Consider the following 17,621-nt stretch of genomic DNA (forward strand, 5'->3'; position numbering starts at 1 on the left):
CGGATCTGAAAAGGTTGAACTATGAGAAATGGATGATACCTTTTTGCACAACATAGGGAGATAGATGATGGGCTGCGGTCGCCTTCCACATCACCGAAAGGCGAACACAAAGAGACGGCTAGCAGGAAGGATTGCAATAAAACCCAATTTCTTTGCTTTTCTGTCCTCTGGCTGCTCAGACGCACAAGGCCAGCTACATTACTCAGCTCTTTAGCCGTGATTAATGAGCATGTCCTCCATGCTGGGAGAGAGAAATGATCATACTGTTATTTGTATTTTGGCGTAATCTCTTTCTGTATGCCGTGAACACCCTCCTACCCACACATACACATAGATTAGAAACATATTGGATGCCAAGGTTATTAATTATGTAGGCCTGAGGTTTGAAAACAATGTTCCTCTTGGTCAAAAGGGCAATGGAGCAGTTGTATTAAAGTTGGAAAAGTTTTTATGTAAAAGAAAAAGAGAAAAAGTTTCTGGAGAAAACTGACCACCACTGTGTCACGGAAAAAGAAACTTTTGAAATCTGTAGCCTTGTAGCGTTTTGCTGATGAGACATTAAATCGTTGCCTGTACCACGTTGTCTGTCCTCAGTCGAAAACACTCCCAATTACAGAGCGGGCTTTGATGTATATCCCATCACCTCCCACCCATTGAGAAGACAGTGTCATGGAAATCTGTCGAAGGTTCTTTGGTCTCCCACTCTCACTGACAAGCCTACTGATTACATCTTCCACAGGAGTAAGCTTTTTTGTTTTTCCTGAGCGCATACAGAGCCACTGCCACTTTCTTTCTCTTCCTCTCCGCTGGAGACAACACATTAATTCAGGTTATATCAACAGCAGGGTCTGTCTGAGAATAATTTCAGATGAGGCATCAGCCACCATGTTGAAACCGAGCCAAGTTGTTCATACAGACGACAAATGACTAATAAAAAAACCTGAATAAGTAAGTGGTGAAACAAATGCGGAGAAGCAGGACATGAGCAAATTCACCTATCGGTTTGATGAGTATGGACACGAGATCTCTTGAAACTTATTCAACACCAATGGTAGATTTTGGTTCAATGTGTTAGACAACACTTTACACCACTTTCTAATATGCTATGGAGCATTGAAGCAGTTCTAACGGTAATATTGCACCATCAGCTAGTGTTGGGTAACACTTGATCATAGCCAGTTCTATCTGCATGTTGTCCAAGCAGACATGAAAACTGTGTTAATACAAAAGTTGTTCTAAATAGTCCTCCACTAAGGAGGTTAGGAAGGTAAGTAGGTAGGGAGGTAGGTTGATGGTAGGTAGGGAGGTATGGAGGTAGGGAGGTAGGTTGTTAGGGAGGTAAGTAGGTAGGTAGATGGGTTGTTAGGTAGGTAGGGAGGTAGGTTGTTAGGGAGGTAGGGAGGTAAGTAGGTAGGTAGATGGGTTGTTAGGTAGGTAGGGAGGTAAGAAGGTAGGGAGGTAGATTGTTAGGTAGGTAGGGAGGTATGGAGGTAGCTAGATGAGTTGTAAAGTAAGGAGGTTTAAACAAAAACAGATTTCCTAAAAACTTGGTGGAAGGACTGGGACATAGGCCAAGAAAAAAAATCACTATAAATTTTGATGCGGATCCAGGAATTTTTAATCACTTCTGTCCTGATGTGCTTTGAAAAGTTTGTGAGATTAATGTAGCTATTCCAAAGTGACTCAGGAAATCAACTAGAACACACCCAGAATACATTTGAATCAGTTATTTCGGGGCTGCTCAAAATGTTGTCATCACCTAAAGTTAAGTATTGTTGGTGAGTGCTTGTTTTATTGTGCGACTGCAAAGCAAAATGAACCTTTGTTGAACACAGAACTGATCCAGTAAATTATAGCCCGGCAGCTTCTTTGTAGAATCAGTGGATTGTGTTTTGAGATTATTGATTCCTGTTCATTGTGAATCAGCAGACCGTTTACTTAAAAATAAAAAAGCCCATTTAATGTTTTTTTTTCCCAATGAAATAAACAAAATGCATTGTTTTTACAGCATCACAAAAGCAGCAGAAATTACGTCCCTGTTAAACATTCTGAACAGAACTCGTTTATCTTACCGATCATGTCACCGGGGATTAATTAACTATTTGTTTCGAAAGCAGCTCAACTTGTTTGAAAATTCTTTTGAGGCGAATAAAACAAACTCGAGTCAAACTGCAGTTATTTCTGTCAAGATCAGCAGACGGATGAAGTCGTCTTACTTTGAGGGAGCAAGTGATTCTGTGGAAACGCTGTTATATCAACTCACCAGCAAAACAAACACCACCTCCCCTCACTGCTCCTTCAGAAGTTTCACCCCCCACGTTCATGGACGGGTGTTGCCAGGGCAACGACTCGACAGAGTGAAGTCAATATGGTTTCTCAGTCATGACTGAAGCAAAACAAACGATATAATATAAAGCTTAATCAAACATTTGTGTGGACAAATATCATCACAAAGGTTATTGCTGCCAAGCTAAACTGTTTATAAACGAAAATAAAAATAAAAATAAACCATCCCACTGGTGATCGCCCCCTGGTGGCTGACTATATTATAAATCATAAACCCCACCTCCTTCCTGTTAGTGGATGAACCAAACAGAAAAATTCAAATAACATTTTTTTAAATATTCTATCTTGAAAACAAAATGGTGACAACAGCAGATTGTGTCTTTGGATTCAATTTTACTGAACAATGTGCCTGGGAATGAGATGCAGATTTCTGGATTTCAGACTTTGGTTATCTTTTTGCCTTCACCTTTTGATGATGCTGATCAGGGAGTTTGAAATAATAAAGATGCATTGTGAATAGTGTGGAAAATAAATAATTCTTCCACTTCCACTCTATCCCCTTGTTTTTCTTTAGTCTGTGACGGTTGAAGTTCTGCAGGAAAAGTTGAAAAACACGCACATGAAAACATTTCTTTGTGGAGTGTGCGCTGCTGTCGTGCCGCTGCTGGCAGACACTCCTTCTGCACACTCGCCTTAACACCACTGTTGTTATCTTCGTCCAATCAAGCCCATTCGAGGCTCCACACAGTCTGGCAGCGATTTAAGGATGGACTGCTCCTGCTTCCTCTGGTAAATCCTTGATTCGGCACTATCCATCTGCCAAAGTAACCATCTCTCGCTCCCACTGTCCCCACGTCGCCTCCTCTTTCCTTCGTCCTATGCATGAACACGAATGTCCTCTGTTGCTAATTGGCTGTGATAGTAATGTGTGGAGCCACTGTGTTTGTTTCCCTTCTAGAGAGCCAGGGGTGTAAGGGGCATGAACACCGGATTGTGTTCCAGCACACACTGAGCGCAAAGCTAGCGGACCATTATCCATTAACTGAATTTGACAAAGTGTATTGGATTTAAATCACTGACTCTTCCTTTAATAAGCCGCTGAGACGTCTATAAATAACCAAATTAACCCTGTGATCACTGTTTATACCTTGAAACTCCACAAAAGTTTCCAAACTCTGAGCTGAGAAGAAAGTTTTGGATTTATATAAATGATGTAGTCATTTCTACACACAAGAAGAAGAACCTGATAAAAATGAACAGATGCAGAGGCTCCTATAAACGTAGAGGATTACAGCTTCTTTTTATGAGCTGAAGATTTCTTCCGCGTGTAATCACAATGTTAATTCTGTCTTCCATCATCACGTCATTAATAATGCAACAAACCGCCTCATGATGATGATGATTAGGATGAGGAGGAAGAAGAGGAAGAAGAGGAGGAGGAGGAGGAGGAGGAGGATATTAAACAGTTAGTAGTGTATCCACAATTTCGCAAAAACAGAAAAGTGAGCCGGTCTGATTTAGTGGTTGGTCAATAGAAATGATCCCACATGAGTCTTTCACACACACATCGGTATCTGTGTTGATGTTATGTTGCTTTGGGATAAACGCAGAAAAGACTCGCAATTATTTACATGTTATCAGATTTATAGTTATTTATAATTAAAGGCTCTGAATACTTCCTCCCCCGCTGCAGCCGTGTGACTCTCACCTTTTCTTCATGGAGAGATAACGTGAACGGGGCTGGCCGGGGCTCATTAAGTGATAAAACAGTGAGGGAGCACCTCCCCGACAGAAAGCTGTTAGCATGCATGTGTGCATTGTTTGTGTCTTTATGAATTCCTGCTAGACGGAATACACTCAGGATTAGACTAATGAGCCCTGTGTTTGTGGGGGAGGCTTATCACCTTGGAGAAAAGCTTTTAAAAAAAATAGAAAACAACAACAGCCCCCAAACAGCCATTTACTGATGTGATTCATATCCAGAGCTGCTGGGTAATTTCTCTCTCTGTGAAGCTCAATCTGTGTGACTCTCACATGTTCCTAATCACCAGTTTGGCTATTATCGCATCTCAGGTGCGTATCCATTAAGTAAATGAATAGGCATTACCTTGGCACTAACATTAGATTCATTCATTAGCGCCCTCCTATTAAAAGTCTGTTTCTGTGGGACTTCAGCGTAAAAAAGCATAAACAATTGTCTCCTCCTCTCTATGTTGCACCTGCGGGGAATTGGGTTGGACTCAGAAAGCTTTGTCATGCAGATGGATTTCTAAACATTACTGTTAATAATTAGACGTTGGAGTTTGCACAGTCAGTGTCGAAAGAACATTCGATCCTTTACTTAAATAAAAGTATTCACTTTGTAAAAATGATCCAGAAATGAACCCATGTAATTGATATATTATTGTAAATGGCATTGTTAGATTGTTAATGCTGATGTACCAATGTGTTTTATGACTGTAGTTGAATTGTCGCTGGTTTTATTGACTTACATACAGACTGTTTGTCCTTTTTCTGGACTCGTTCAGGTCCCAAGGTTCAGGCGTCACATAATAAGTTTGAGGGGTTGAGATGATTAATGGCCAGAGAGACGACAAACAAAGTTCTGCTGCACAAATATGTTTTTTTCCCTCTCCATTCATATTTTGGACTTCTAATCTTTGCTTTTTGTGAAATATTGGATAATTTACCTCTTTGAAGTTTCGGAAGTCCCTGTTTGAAACAACAACAACAACAACAACTCATTAGTCAAGTTTCCATCCAAGTGTGGAGCCAACTTTAACCAAAAAAAAGGATATCTGTGTAGATATTAGGAGATAGGAAAGTTCAGATAAACAACTGGTGCTGCAGATGTTTGAGTCAGGTGCCGTTTAACTATACGTCAGAAAACGATGGCACAGCAAGATGATGTAATCCAACGAGCACTAATAATACTTCAAACGATAGAGACCCGTGTTGAAAGCATGAATAAAATATGGAGTCTCTGTCTGTGTCATGTATTAATTCGATGGACGATACTCTCCTCATCAATCTACACACAGTGTAGAGTCTTTTTCTGTTTAAAATTTCAAATGTTTTTCCAAATTCCTTGTATTAACACTGAAATGCAGTCTGCCACAACAAGAAAATATAAGATTGGAAACGAGAGTTTGAATGTACAAAGAAAAACTCCTGGATCCACACGTTTTCCCCGGATCAACTCCAAAACTGACTGGGACCTTCTTGTGCCACACCCATCAACAAAATATAGAAATACTCCGAACTGTTGTTGGGTAGAGATATTTAGTAAATGTAATTATTTCAATTCCTCTTTTCACAGACAAATGAATGCCCCAGAACAATGTGCACGAGCACAGAGAGATTCTAAGCATCACTCACGTGTCCTGCTTGCCAAAATGAAAACTTTCTCCTCCCTGGAGATTCTCTCTGCTCCACGAGTGTTGTCACTGCCAGCTGGTGTTTTATACACTCGCTACACACAGCACACACTCACACACACACTCACACACACACTCACACTCTCACACACACACACACACACACACACACACACACACACACACACACACACACACACACACACACACACACACACACACCCTTTTTGGTTACTGTTTCTCATTATCCTATGTTCCAACATATAATGGACACACTCCAAATAGAATTTTACGATTGAAAATGTTTTCAGAGGGAAGCACAACCTTCCCCCGCATAGAAACCGTAGTATTGGCAATGTATTATTGAAGTCTTCTTTTTGTTTTTGCATGGGCTTGTTGTGATATTGCGGGAACACAACAGTAATTGCTCCTTTGGGATTAAGTTCGACGGGATTTATTACACTCACGCTCCAAGATTTAACAGGCAGTCTTCAGTCTGGAAGACAGGAGTTCCTGCATTGGTGTGAAAATTGCTTGTTTGCCCTTGTTCGCAGTAAACTTGTCATCTCGAGTTTGACGGTTAACAGTTCGTCGGAATGCCATATTCAAATTTCCTCCCGCTGTCCCTACCCATGCATATATTCGCCTCTACGCCAGGATTGTGCAGCACCTTTTATCTTTCAGTTTTGTTTTCAACTCGCTGTATCTTGTGCAGAGAAGCGACTTTTGCAGTGCAGCTGTGAACGTGATGAGAAAAAAGAAGGTGGCACGTCTCCTCCGAGTCATTACTCTCACCAGATTTCTCTTAACAAGATCATCTGCTGGTTATCGATTCGGTCCATTGTTTACCAGGCCGTGCCCCAGCGTCAACCGTGCCTATCGCTCCCAACAACTGATCTGAGAGGATTATGGGAACATATCAGCCCAGCACATCAATAAGCGGAGCACTGATGAAGACCGCCCTCAGCTCCCTTGCAAATGTGAAATCTCCACAGACACAGAATTGACTTTGGGCATCTGGTCGCAGTGAGCTAGCAGATGTTCTAATGATGTTTGCGAGGCTTTGTGTTCGCAGAATGATCCAATCAGATCCCATCACGTCGCCGTGAAGCTGTGAAGAAGAAAAGTGTACGACTCAAACTTTTCCTCATCAAAGAAACCCCAGCGTGTCTCTCTGAAGGTCCCGCCCTACATTTCTTTACTGCTTCTTTCTCTGACAGCCACTCCTTTTCCTTGCTCGTCTTTTTCACATCAGATTGCCTTTCATTTCACCCCCCCCCCCGACCACTCACTCCCTCCAGCCCCCTCTCTCTTTTTTTTCATTTTTCTCCCATAGTTCTCCCCGCCCCCTCCTCTCTTCCTAATGTCCCCCTGTCATTTCCTCCTCTTATCTTCTTCGCTCGCCTCCAACGGCTGCAATTTCAGAGCAAAAAAAAAAGGGGGGGGAAGAAGGAGAGATTCTTTGAAATGGCACCTCATCTTTTATATTCATGCCAAAGCAATCACACCTACCGGGATGTGTCAGTGTGGTTCTCACAGCGGCCGCCCTCTCCTCCTCTTTTTGGGTGGAGGTTACAGGGACAAGCATTGGCTGCATCGTTACAGAGTCTGCCCCAGCGACATCAAGACCAATATGGAGCCAATTAAGCCGAAGGAGTTTGTGTTGTAACAAGCCGCAACCCGATTGTCTGCACACTCCCACCGGCTGTACACGTTCGGCTGCCGGGGTCCGGTCTTTCCAGCTGCTCATACTAATAGAAACCTCACAGCAAGAGTTGCTGTTTGTTCTTTTCTCCAGGTCACCCACACCGGACAAGTGAGGAAGAAGAAGAGGAGGAGGGGGAGGAGAAGGTTCATATTTTATCCAGGAGAAAAGAGAGAGGGGTGAAAGGAACAAGGTGAAGCACTGTTCCTTTCACCTTTCTGTGCAGGCGGTGAGGAGAGTTCTGCTTTAATGACGCACAGTCTTGGCCTCAGGGCAGATTCGGGCTGCACACGAGCTGCAGAGGTGTTGGGGAGACAGGGGCATTTTTGATTATGGGAGATGAGTGTGAGACAGTAGGTGGACACAATAATAACAACACCTGTTTCATAAATTGCAGTCCAGAGATGACGCTACAACTTGATTTGTGATGTCCTCTGGTTTTTCTCCCGCTTACTGGGTTTGAGCCTGCCCTCCCTGTGTCTCTGTGGGTTTTCTGCATGTCCAGGTTGTACCCTGCTCTCGCCCGATGTCAGCCGGGAAAAGATAGAGATCAGCGGTGATGATGAAGAATGCAGTAGTGTTTTCAGTCGGACTCATTAATACTTCTTGCAGTGGAATAACATCGCTGCACGCCTTTACTGCTTTCCATAAACACTCACAAATATTACTGCTTAACATAAACAGGACTGTTCTTTATGAGCTCGTGAAAAGTTTGTGTTTTTGAGGTGCACGGCTTTTACAGGACACTGATCATATGTTTTATTTTAAGTACGGAGATGTAGTTTAGGTGCAGCTGCTTGTTATGTGAACAAATGATCAGTGATATTGCTTTAGTCATTATATGTATTATTTGACCCCGTGAGGCCACCGATCAGATAAAAACAGAAGCACATCGATATCCCCCATTGCAAATTAAAAACAAGGTTCAAGATCCACTTGCAATCGAACACTGTTCCTGTCTCTACGGACACCTCGCTGCAAAGAGAACATTGTCTCCTTACACGCAGCTTTAGACATTGATCTGTTTATTTGACGGCACTGTGGAGCCATAAATTTGTCAACTGACTTTAAACGGGCGACAGCTGTATCGAAGCTGCTTTCATTTTACACGTCGTTTTTATTCAGCTTTTACAGTCAATCAATTAAATTTTCCTGGTCGTGGTGTTGACTGTAGGATGCAGTTGTTCCTCAAAAGTTGCAGATGGTATTTTGCTGCAGTGTGTGTGTGTGTGTGTGTGTGTATGTGTGTAGATATATGTGTGTGTGTGTGTGTGTGTTGGTGGGTGGGTCTGTGAGAGAGAGACTCAGTTTGATGTCCTCTAAACTGTTGCATCCCTCTCCAATGGTCGTACACTTTTACTTTGATCATAAACGTGCAGACACACACACACACACACACACACACACACACACACACACACACACACACACACACACACACACACACAGAGAGAGTGAAGAGCCCTCTTTACACTCCTGCTTGCTTTGAAGATCAGAGCTCCGCTGCCTATCTCTCCTCCTCTTCTTCAAACGCACTTGATGATATCAGCTCTTGTTTCAACCAGTGCCCTCTTAACTACATCGTCAGCCATGCCACTTATCCCCCCCCAAAAAAAACAAAACCCACTATCAACCTCCATCAATGAGCTTTCATTAACTTCTTTTTGGGTCAGATGCATTTTTGTCTCATCCTGAAGTAGATAATTGCCCTCCATCAAAGACGCCTTCTGTTCAAGGTGCTCACAGAAAACTCTGCCCTAATTACGACCAGAGCATCGGAGCAGCAGGAGCTGTCAACCTGGTGTATGACTGCTGACCGCTCAAATCCCTAATTGCCAGTGTTTCCACATCCACTCCCCCCCTCGTCTCTGTCCTCCTCCTCGTCTTCCTCCTCCTCTCCTCTTCTTCATTAGTCCTCGGCAGCTCTCTCTAATGACTGGTCAAACGTGCATGCCGGACAAACAGCTCCAAATAAGCCTCCACTGACTCTGCCCTGCAGCACTCAACTGCCAGTGTGTGTGTGTGTGTGTGTGTGTGTGTGTGTGTGTCTGTCTGTGTGTGTGTCCTAACTCTCATCAGCACAATAGAAGCAGGTTTGGTTCTGCTGCCACTGCTGTTGAGTTTTTATCTCTAATTGGTAACTGTACTCTTCCTTCGCCGCCATCAACCCTAATTTTGTTTCTACCTTCGTTCATTTTCTATTCATTCGCTCTTTCACCCCCCCACCTCTCCTTTTTCTCCTTTTAATCATCTCATATCATAAATTGCACATTTTGGCACTCGCAGCAGGGAGCAGCTGAAGAAATTAACTTTTTCTACAGGGCATTTTTGTCCCTTTATCTGATTTTAGAGTGTTTTTTAATGGTCCTTTTTACATGCAAATATAATGAGTAAGAAATAATACAGTTGTACGGTAGCAAATCCACTCTGTGAATCCCAGCGAGATGCATTTTAACTTTACAACACAATTAGAAACGGGCTTTCCAGAAGATTGTTGTTCTATTTATTTTTTCATTTAATACATTATTGTATTTGTTATTATTATTGAACTCTAGCTTTCGTTTGCTGTTGAAAATCTTTAGCTATGCAAAGGTGGAAAACTGATGGTCAGTCAGTTGCTCCACTGTTTTGGTCCAAATTTACCAGTTGCAGTTTTATCCCAAAATTGTCCCACTACAGTTTCATAATGATCCACTTTTCATTATGATTATTTTCATATATTATTCTGTGCAGCGATCTTTGTCGTCTCTCTCTCCACGTTAATAGCCAATCAAAACGTCCACATCTGTGTAGTACTCATATTTTGCAGTACTATAAGCTTTCCAATCAAATCTCTTCTCACCTTTGTATGACACAAGAAAATATCACCCATCAGTCACCAACGGCCCATGAAGGACAAAAGCTGTATTCATAACAGTCAACAACACACGAGCAGGCTGACGGGTGGTAACAGATAGTTGAAATGTACATAAGGTCAGAATTTCCCCTTGTTTTCGTTTTTTTAAAACCCTGCAAGGTGCCTCCAGCCACTGTTGAGTTCTGGCCGTGGTTAGAAGTCGTCTCTCTGAGGAGACTATGGAAAACAACGATTTCTTTGACAAGCCTAAAGGTCATCCTGGAGGGGGTGGAAAACGCTCTGTTCTGTTGTGGGATCTCTGGACAATACTAGACAGCCAGACAACATCCTGCTGGGCCGGATGATTGCCGCCTCTCAACACTCGCATTTACCAGCCATATCCTCCATTTCGCGTCCTTGGAGAGGTCCCGCATCCTCACTAAGCCCTCACTCGATCCCTCTGCATTTGCCCACACAAAATCAATAACAACACTCAAATGCTATTTCTCCACTCAGAAGGAGTATGGCATACATCAAGCGTAAAGGTTCACTGCAGTGTAAGTATGGCTTTTCCTCAGGGGGCCGAGGCGGTTGGGGAAGGAGGGAGGGGGGAGATAGGGTGAAGAAGTGAAGCTGATTTCATGCCATGCGTGTTTTAACCACCAATTATTGCACGTGTTACCCATGGGCGGTGAAGAGCTCTGGCTGCTGACCACGAAGCCAATCAGGCCGGCTGAACTGCACAATCCTTCCCAATTACAATCAGATGGTAACAGTGTGTGATTATGTGAGTCCTCTAGGGCTTTGATTCGTCCCTGTTGTTTAATTACACACTCTCATACACAGTCTCCGAACGCCACTCAACAATCACAGCCTTCTGATGTTCCAAACGGCCTTAATAACACTGGAGAAACCATTTAAATGGCAAACACCATGTTTGTCCTGAACTTGAATAGACACCCGAAGTCTGTCTTGTTACACGAAACCCCTCTTTGGTCACCAGACTCCCTCCCAACCCGTCTCCCTCCTCTTTCAAGGATACAGTCTCCCCAGGAAGCGTGGGACCGAGCTCCCCCCTTCCTATCGTCCCCTCCACTATCTCTCAAGGTTAATCCCCGCTTTTCTGACAGCCATGTTTTCCCCGGGTCAGGGAGTCGGGCAGGCTGCACGGTGGGCAGCCAGTGATGGTTCATGCAGCCTGATGAAGGACAAGCTCAGTGGAAGCAGAGGAGGCTTCAGATGCCGACAGAGTGAGGAAACAGAAGCAGGCGGCCCCCACCGTCGGTGCCGTCGCTCCGGCAGGCGGAGCGGATGCGACGGGCGGTTTTCTGTCTGCGTGTTGGAGGTTTTGTTCTTTACTAGGCCACTGTGGATGGATGGATGGGCTTAATGAAACCAGGGCAGGCTCCTGGTGTGTGCCACAAGTGGGACAAGGTTATTCTTCATCCCTCTGAGGCTGAGAATCTCACTGTGAAACCGAAAATGTAGTTGAGCTAATTTTAGGTTTATATGTTTATCAATTGAGCAAAAAGATTTAAAAGACATCTTCAAACATGAATCTAGAACTGAAGCATTTAGTGCATTCATTAATTATTTGAAATAATCTGCAACAACTCGACAAACAGCTCAAAACTCACATCTGACACGTAATGGGTCGTTTTTAACGTTTTAATATTTTTTACTTAATATTATTCACCTCTGAAATGTAGTAGAGTAGAAGTACATGGATCTTGTACTTTAAGTATATTACTTGAGTAAATGTATTCAGTTACTTTCCACCGCTGATGTACGCACACAAGAACTGCAAGCAACAGATAAATCTACCTTCATTTAACTCTATTTATGAATCCATGCAACCAGACTCCATCTGTAGAAGAAGTCCTGTTGCATGTTGATAATGGCTTACACAAGAGAGAGATGTTCCTGGAAAACATTTCCTGATAACTTACATTTTTCTTCCTCCTTCAATCTATTTTAAAACCTCCAGTAGGAAAGAAAAACCTTCGCAGTATTCACATTGTATTATTTATCTGGAGAAATTATCTAGTTCAAAGCTTGGCTCCTGTGTCGAAACCAGACAAACTGCTGAATTTAATAAAAGAAAAATACTCAACACTCACAGTTTAGATGTGGAAAATCTTTTTCATTTTGATCAAAGGTATTTTTCTCAGTTTTTTGGAAGAACAAAGCCAGCGATTCCACATACATAAATGATAGATGTGTCTTATAAACCATTTATTGCATGAATCATTAAGCAGAGCACAGTTTTCCTCGGAGGTTTGTTGAGGACAAATGTGAGTTTTTAGGAATCTCTCAGAGCTGGTGCTGAGGAACGCTGCCTCAGAAGCGGCCTCGACCTCGACTCCATCGTCTTAACCCGAGCCGCCGCAGTGGACGGGTCACATAATTTTGGCTGAAATGGAGAGCCTTCTCCAGACCATCTAGCCTATTTCTTGGTAATAGCCTGACCAAGTTCCCTGAAGAGGCCAATTCTGGCCGGCCAAGGCCCACTTAAATTCTCCGTGAGACAGAGGAAGAGAGAATAGGGTCTGTGGAGCCACTTAAAAGCCCCTGCGAGAAAATGGGATTTCTGACCTGCTCCACTGGTGCCGTAGCTCTACAGCCAGATTGGCTGTCAAGGCGCTGCCAGGTGGGAGAGGCAACGGCAGGGGGAGATGGGAGGAATGGAGGGATGCTGCTGCTGCTGCTGCTGCTGATGATGATGATGTTGTAGACCGCCAGGACCTCATTAGCTCAACATTTCATCAAACACTGTGGCACAGAGGTGGCTCTCACTGCCTTTATATATCTCCCTCTTCCTCCATCTTTTCTTTTTACTCGTTTGTCTCTCTCTCTCTCTCCTTTTCTTCTTTCTGTCTCCCTTTCTCTCCCACCCCTTCTCCACCTCTCCACCTCTCCATCTCCCTCTCCTCCTGCTCCTTGAAGTCTCATTAACCAGATGAGTCTGTTCCTGCTGGTAATCTGCCACTAAGTCAAAGTCAGCAGATGAGGATGATAACGACACATCTTCTAACTCCACACACACACACACACACACACACACACACACACACACACACACACACACACAAACGAAGCTATAATCATTTGTCCTTGTTAATGCAATGAAAATGTAAATTTGTTTTTGCTATAAGTCCATAAATAACCAGCATATTTCTGCTGGGGGATATTTCAGGGTTCTGCAGTCCTGGGATGTGTGTCATTGATTTTCAGTGCAGGGGTCTGTGTGCAAGCATGGAAAATCCCAGACACACCCACATGATGCACACACACACACAAACACACACACACACACACACCACCAACACACAGAGCAGTTTAACACAACACAAGTAGGTCTGTGTTAATGAGCCTGCTGAGAGAGAGACCACATACTTAATTAACTACAACTTAGACATACAAGCGTGGGATCTTGAATATAACAGCCACAAATATGATTCAATGCATGTAATTTACTACCACAAAAGAGAAAGTACATGCAAATATTAATAAACTGGAGAATGGAACCAGAGGATTTTTGGCTTTTATGGTTTAAATTGTAAATCATTTCTCAACTAGAAGAGAACACCATCGCCGATCCAAATCAATTAAATCAAAAAAGCTGCACCAAATTACACACACCTGCAGAAATCAGTCCCCTAAATAAGCCTGATTTATTTCATGATCCATTAATTAAAGAAAAACGGCCGACATGATTTCTTGTCATCCATCTTAACGGCTGGGACAGTGATTATCTCATGTTGTTTTATTATTTCATATTTATATTGATGCGTTGATCTTTTGTTTCCAATCATCAAACACGATAGTAAATCTCTTTTATAGGATAAGAAAACCAAATCCCTTTTATGGGATGGATTAGCAGGACTTTAATTCACATATTCATCATATAGGCAGTATTAGCAATCAGGAGCTTCAGTTTATGTTCACTTCAAACATCATGTTGGATTTTGGTGCGATTGTTGGTGCTGGTTTTACTATTTCTGAAAGTGATCTCCTCCATTACCAACAGGCTCTAGAGTTTTTACTCAGAATGGTGCAGAAAATAAAAAATAAATAAATAAACCACCCTGTGAGCAGCAGCTCTACAGATGGAAACGTAGAGTTAATAATAGAGGTCAGGAGAGAGTGACCGGACTGGTTGGAGCTGATAGAAAAACTGCAGTAACTCAGATAACCACTGTTAACAACTGGGGGTGAGCAGAAAAGCATTTCAGAATGAGTTCAGTGAACTTTCTAGTCACCAGATCTGAATCCAATGGAACAGCTTTGAATGTGGTACAACAGGAGACTGACGGCCTGAATGTGCAGCAGACAAAACTGCAGAGATGATGTGATGTGATGTGATGTGATGCATTGACCAGAATCTCCGAGGAACTGGGCAAACAGAGGCCCATTGGTATCAGTATGGTGTTCCTAATAAAGTGGACAGTATATTATTCTATGCTAAATAATTTAAAGGTTCATATTTAATAAGCATCCACCTGAATTGTAGGCAACAGAGCTGTAGTTGCACACACACACACACACACACTCCTCTGTGGTGTGCAAGTTGGAGAAAGATTTAAGGTGAATTTTTTTGTAAGACCTCAGGGTTTCTACCAATCACAAAGCAATATGACAAGCTACACGTACCCAAGAGGCTCTGTCGGTATCCATTTGTCAGCAAAGCATTTTCTGCCTCAAACACACAGTGAAGCTTTTTTCCAAAGTTCCCTTAGGTGTGCATTTCTGTCTGCCTTTGCATATTCTGTATAAACCGGGGATAAACAGAAGTTTCTGAGCATTTTTGACTTCTGACAAAAGTCTGTAGGTTTTTTATTATAAATATGGTGCAAAGCTAACATAAAAATTCTCCTGGCGGTGCTGCTGGTGCCTCCCCGAGGAATGAGGCAGCCAAATATTTGGATGCGCAGAAGCTATTTTTAAGAGAAAGTGTATTTTTCTTCTCCGGTTTCTTATTCCTGTTTTTTCTTTCTCTCCTGCCGTCTTCAATCAGCCTCTGCGAATGCACTGCCAGACCTGCGCCCTGGTGACCAGCTCCGGTCACCTCATCGGAGGGGGTAGGGGTGAAGAGATCGATCGGGCCGAGTGCGTCATCCGCATGAATGACGCACCCACCGCCAGGGGTTACGCCCACGATGTCGGCCACCGCACCTCCCTGCGTGTCATCGCTCACTCCAGCATGCAGAGGGTCCTGCGGAGTCGCCACGAGCTGCTCAACGCCAGCCAGGACACGGTGTTCATCTTCTGGGGCCCCAGCAGCTACATGAGGCGCGACGGGAAGGGCCTGGTGTACAACAACCTGCGGCTGATGAACCAGGTGCTGCCCAAACTCAAGGTCTACATCATCTCCTGGCAGAAGATGCTGCAGTTTGACGACCTCTTCAAGAAGGAGACGGGCAAAGACAGGTGAGGTTGTTGCCCTGACACTTTGTAATACTGTGCATACAGTGGCTCTAGGATCAGAGTTTTCTCAGCTGTGAAGTTTCCGAAGGATTCGTAAAGTTTCTGCTCCTGTAACAACTTCTCCCTGAGCTGAACAGGCTTAAAGGACTCAGAAGATGGAGTTCTCAGCCCCGGCATTATCAGTGCTCAGTGAAAACAACACCACACATACACAAATGCACAGCGTCTGTCTTTCCCTCTCGTCGGAGCCTTTGTCTGTGGTGTCACTTGTGACTGAATCTGTCTCCAGCTTCAGATACATGTCAGGGGGAGAATTGCAGAATAGAGAATTTGGAGAATAGCTCAGACATCATCCTTCAGACTCTGCACCTCCAGTCATGGTAAATAAATGTTTACAGTGAGCAGGCAGCTTCATTTCTGCTCCATGGAGCATATCAGAAAAGAGGAAGACGACCTAAATCTGTATCTCCCTAATGTTTGAGAAAAGTTTATAGGAGGCCATCAGCATGCAAAACGTTGCTGCACCAGGAAACCACTCATATTTAAAATGAATCCTTTTGTCCTTTAAGGATTCGGATCCTGTGGGAGAAGTGCATTAATAGTGTAGAGTTTCTGGGTAATCAACTGCGTGATCGACAACCCTGCAAGCATGTAATTGTAATTATGGGTTATGCCATTTCAGTAAAGGTAATTAAGATGGTGTGGGATCCTGCATCCACCCATTTTAATCACACTGGCGGAGGAGCAGTGAAAAGCAGGTACCCCCCCCCCCCCCCTGCATTCCCTGTGTTAAATTGCCAAGCTGGAATGAGCTTCCGCTGGTGATTAAAGCCAAATTAGCTTTAGAAAATTTCTTTTTCCATTCAGCGCTTTATGTTTGTGTAATGTGTTATGATAATCACCAACAGCTCTACTGTGGAGCTCTGGTTTGAGGTTTTACCGGATACAGAGTCGTGGTATGATTTGCAGGATGTGTGGGTTACAGGTCCGATGGTTGGAAATCTGTCGATTAACAAAATGTCGCAGGGTCGATCCCTTACACCGCAAATCTATTAAATATATATATTTTTTTTAATGACGATAAAAGTTCTGCAAAGATAAAGAGCCCAGAGTCTGAGAGCTACGTGAGAGAGAGAACGATTCAACAGCTGTCAACCAGAGATGAAATAGATCTAGAGCGGTGGCAGAGAAACCTTTCAAGAACCTATCGAGGGACTTTTCAATTGTGCCCTTTGAGGGCCAAACTAAATAATGGATCACACACATATTTTTTTGACAGTCGCCATGACACTCGTCTGAAGACAGCTATGTGGGTTTTTCATTCACCGTGACCTGAAAGCATAGAGCCAGAGGGGTCCACCCCGAAGAAGAGCACTATTGTTTTATCATATTAAAATACATCTATTCTTCGTTTTCTTTTTATTGCAGAAAAGGTTATTGCTAAGGTGAACATTTTATATTTCTGAGTTTGTGTTATTTTGTCATTTTTATAAATCGCATATAGTCCGAAGGCCGGATGTTTTCCCCACACCTGGTCTAGAGTGACCCCCCCCCACATGCTTTCTTCACTTACCCTGGCTGATAAAACTGCTGCTCAGGTTGAAGGTTGGAAAACGTGTCCTGGGAAAAAAAGAAAAAACAAGATGTCACCAATTTTTTTATAAAAATGAGTGTAATTGGACTCAGGCGACACAAAGCAACAGAAACAGAAAGTTTGTCGACTTCTTTTTATGAGCATTTTGTGGCAAATTTGGAAAACAACCAAAAAAAGTTTTCATTCTTTTGGCTGATTTGAAAAAAATAAAAGAGAAGTCTGTAACACTCCTCATATTAATACATGAATAAAAAAAAAGATTCATGAATATTTTTCCATATTTTTGTTTGAGGTCTGACTGAGGGTGTTTTAATTAATTTAATCAAACTAATAGGACCTGAGAGTTGGCTCCACCAGCTGTTTATTCATTTCAGTAAATCAGCCGATATGTGAACC

At 43.0% G+C, this 17,621-nt stretch overlaps 1 protein-coding gene across 1 annotated transcript in view; it reads left to right on the plus strand.

Moving 5' to 3' along the window:
• st6galnac5a (ST6 (alpha-N-acetyl-neuraminyl-2,3-beta-galactosyl-1,3)-N-acetylgalactosaminide alpha-2,6-sialyltransferase 5a) overlaps positions 1-17,621 on the plus strand; it is a 36,109-nt gene that overhangs the window by 6,766 nt on the left and 11,722 nt on the right. Inside the window, exon 3 of the mRNA XM_069510690.1 lies at positions 15,222-15,634. Within this exon, the coding sequence (XP_069366791.1) occupies positions 15,222-15,634 (413 nt within the window). The remainder of the gene's footprint in view (positions 1-15,221; positions 15,635-17,621) is intronic.

Source organism: Paralichthys olivaceus, chromosome 16 (genome assembly GCF_024713975.1).
Source record: "Paralichthys olivaceus isolate ysfri-2021 chromosome 16, ASM2471397v2, whole genome shotgun sequence".
Classification (NCBI taxonomy): Eukaryota; Metazoa; Chordata; class Actinopteri; order Pleuronectiformes; family Paralichthyidae; genus Paralichthys; species Paralichthys olivaceus.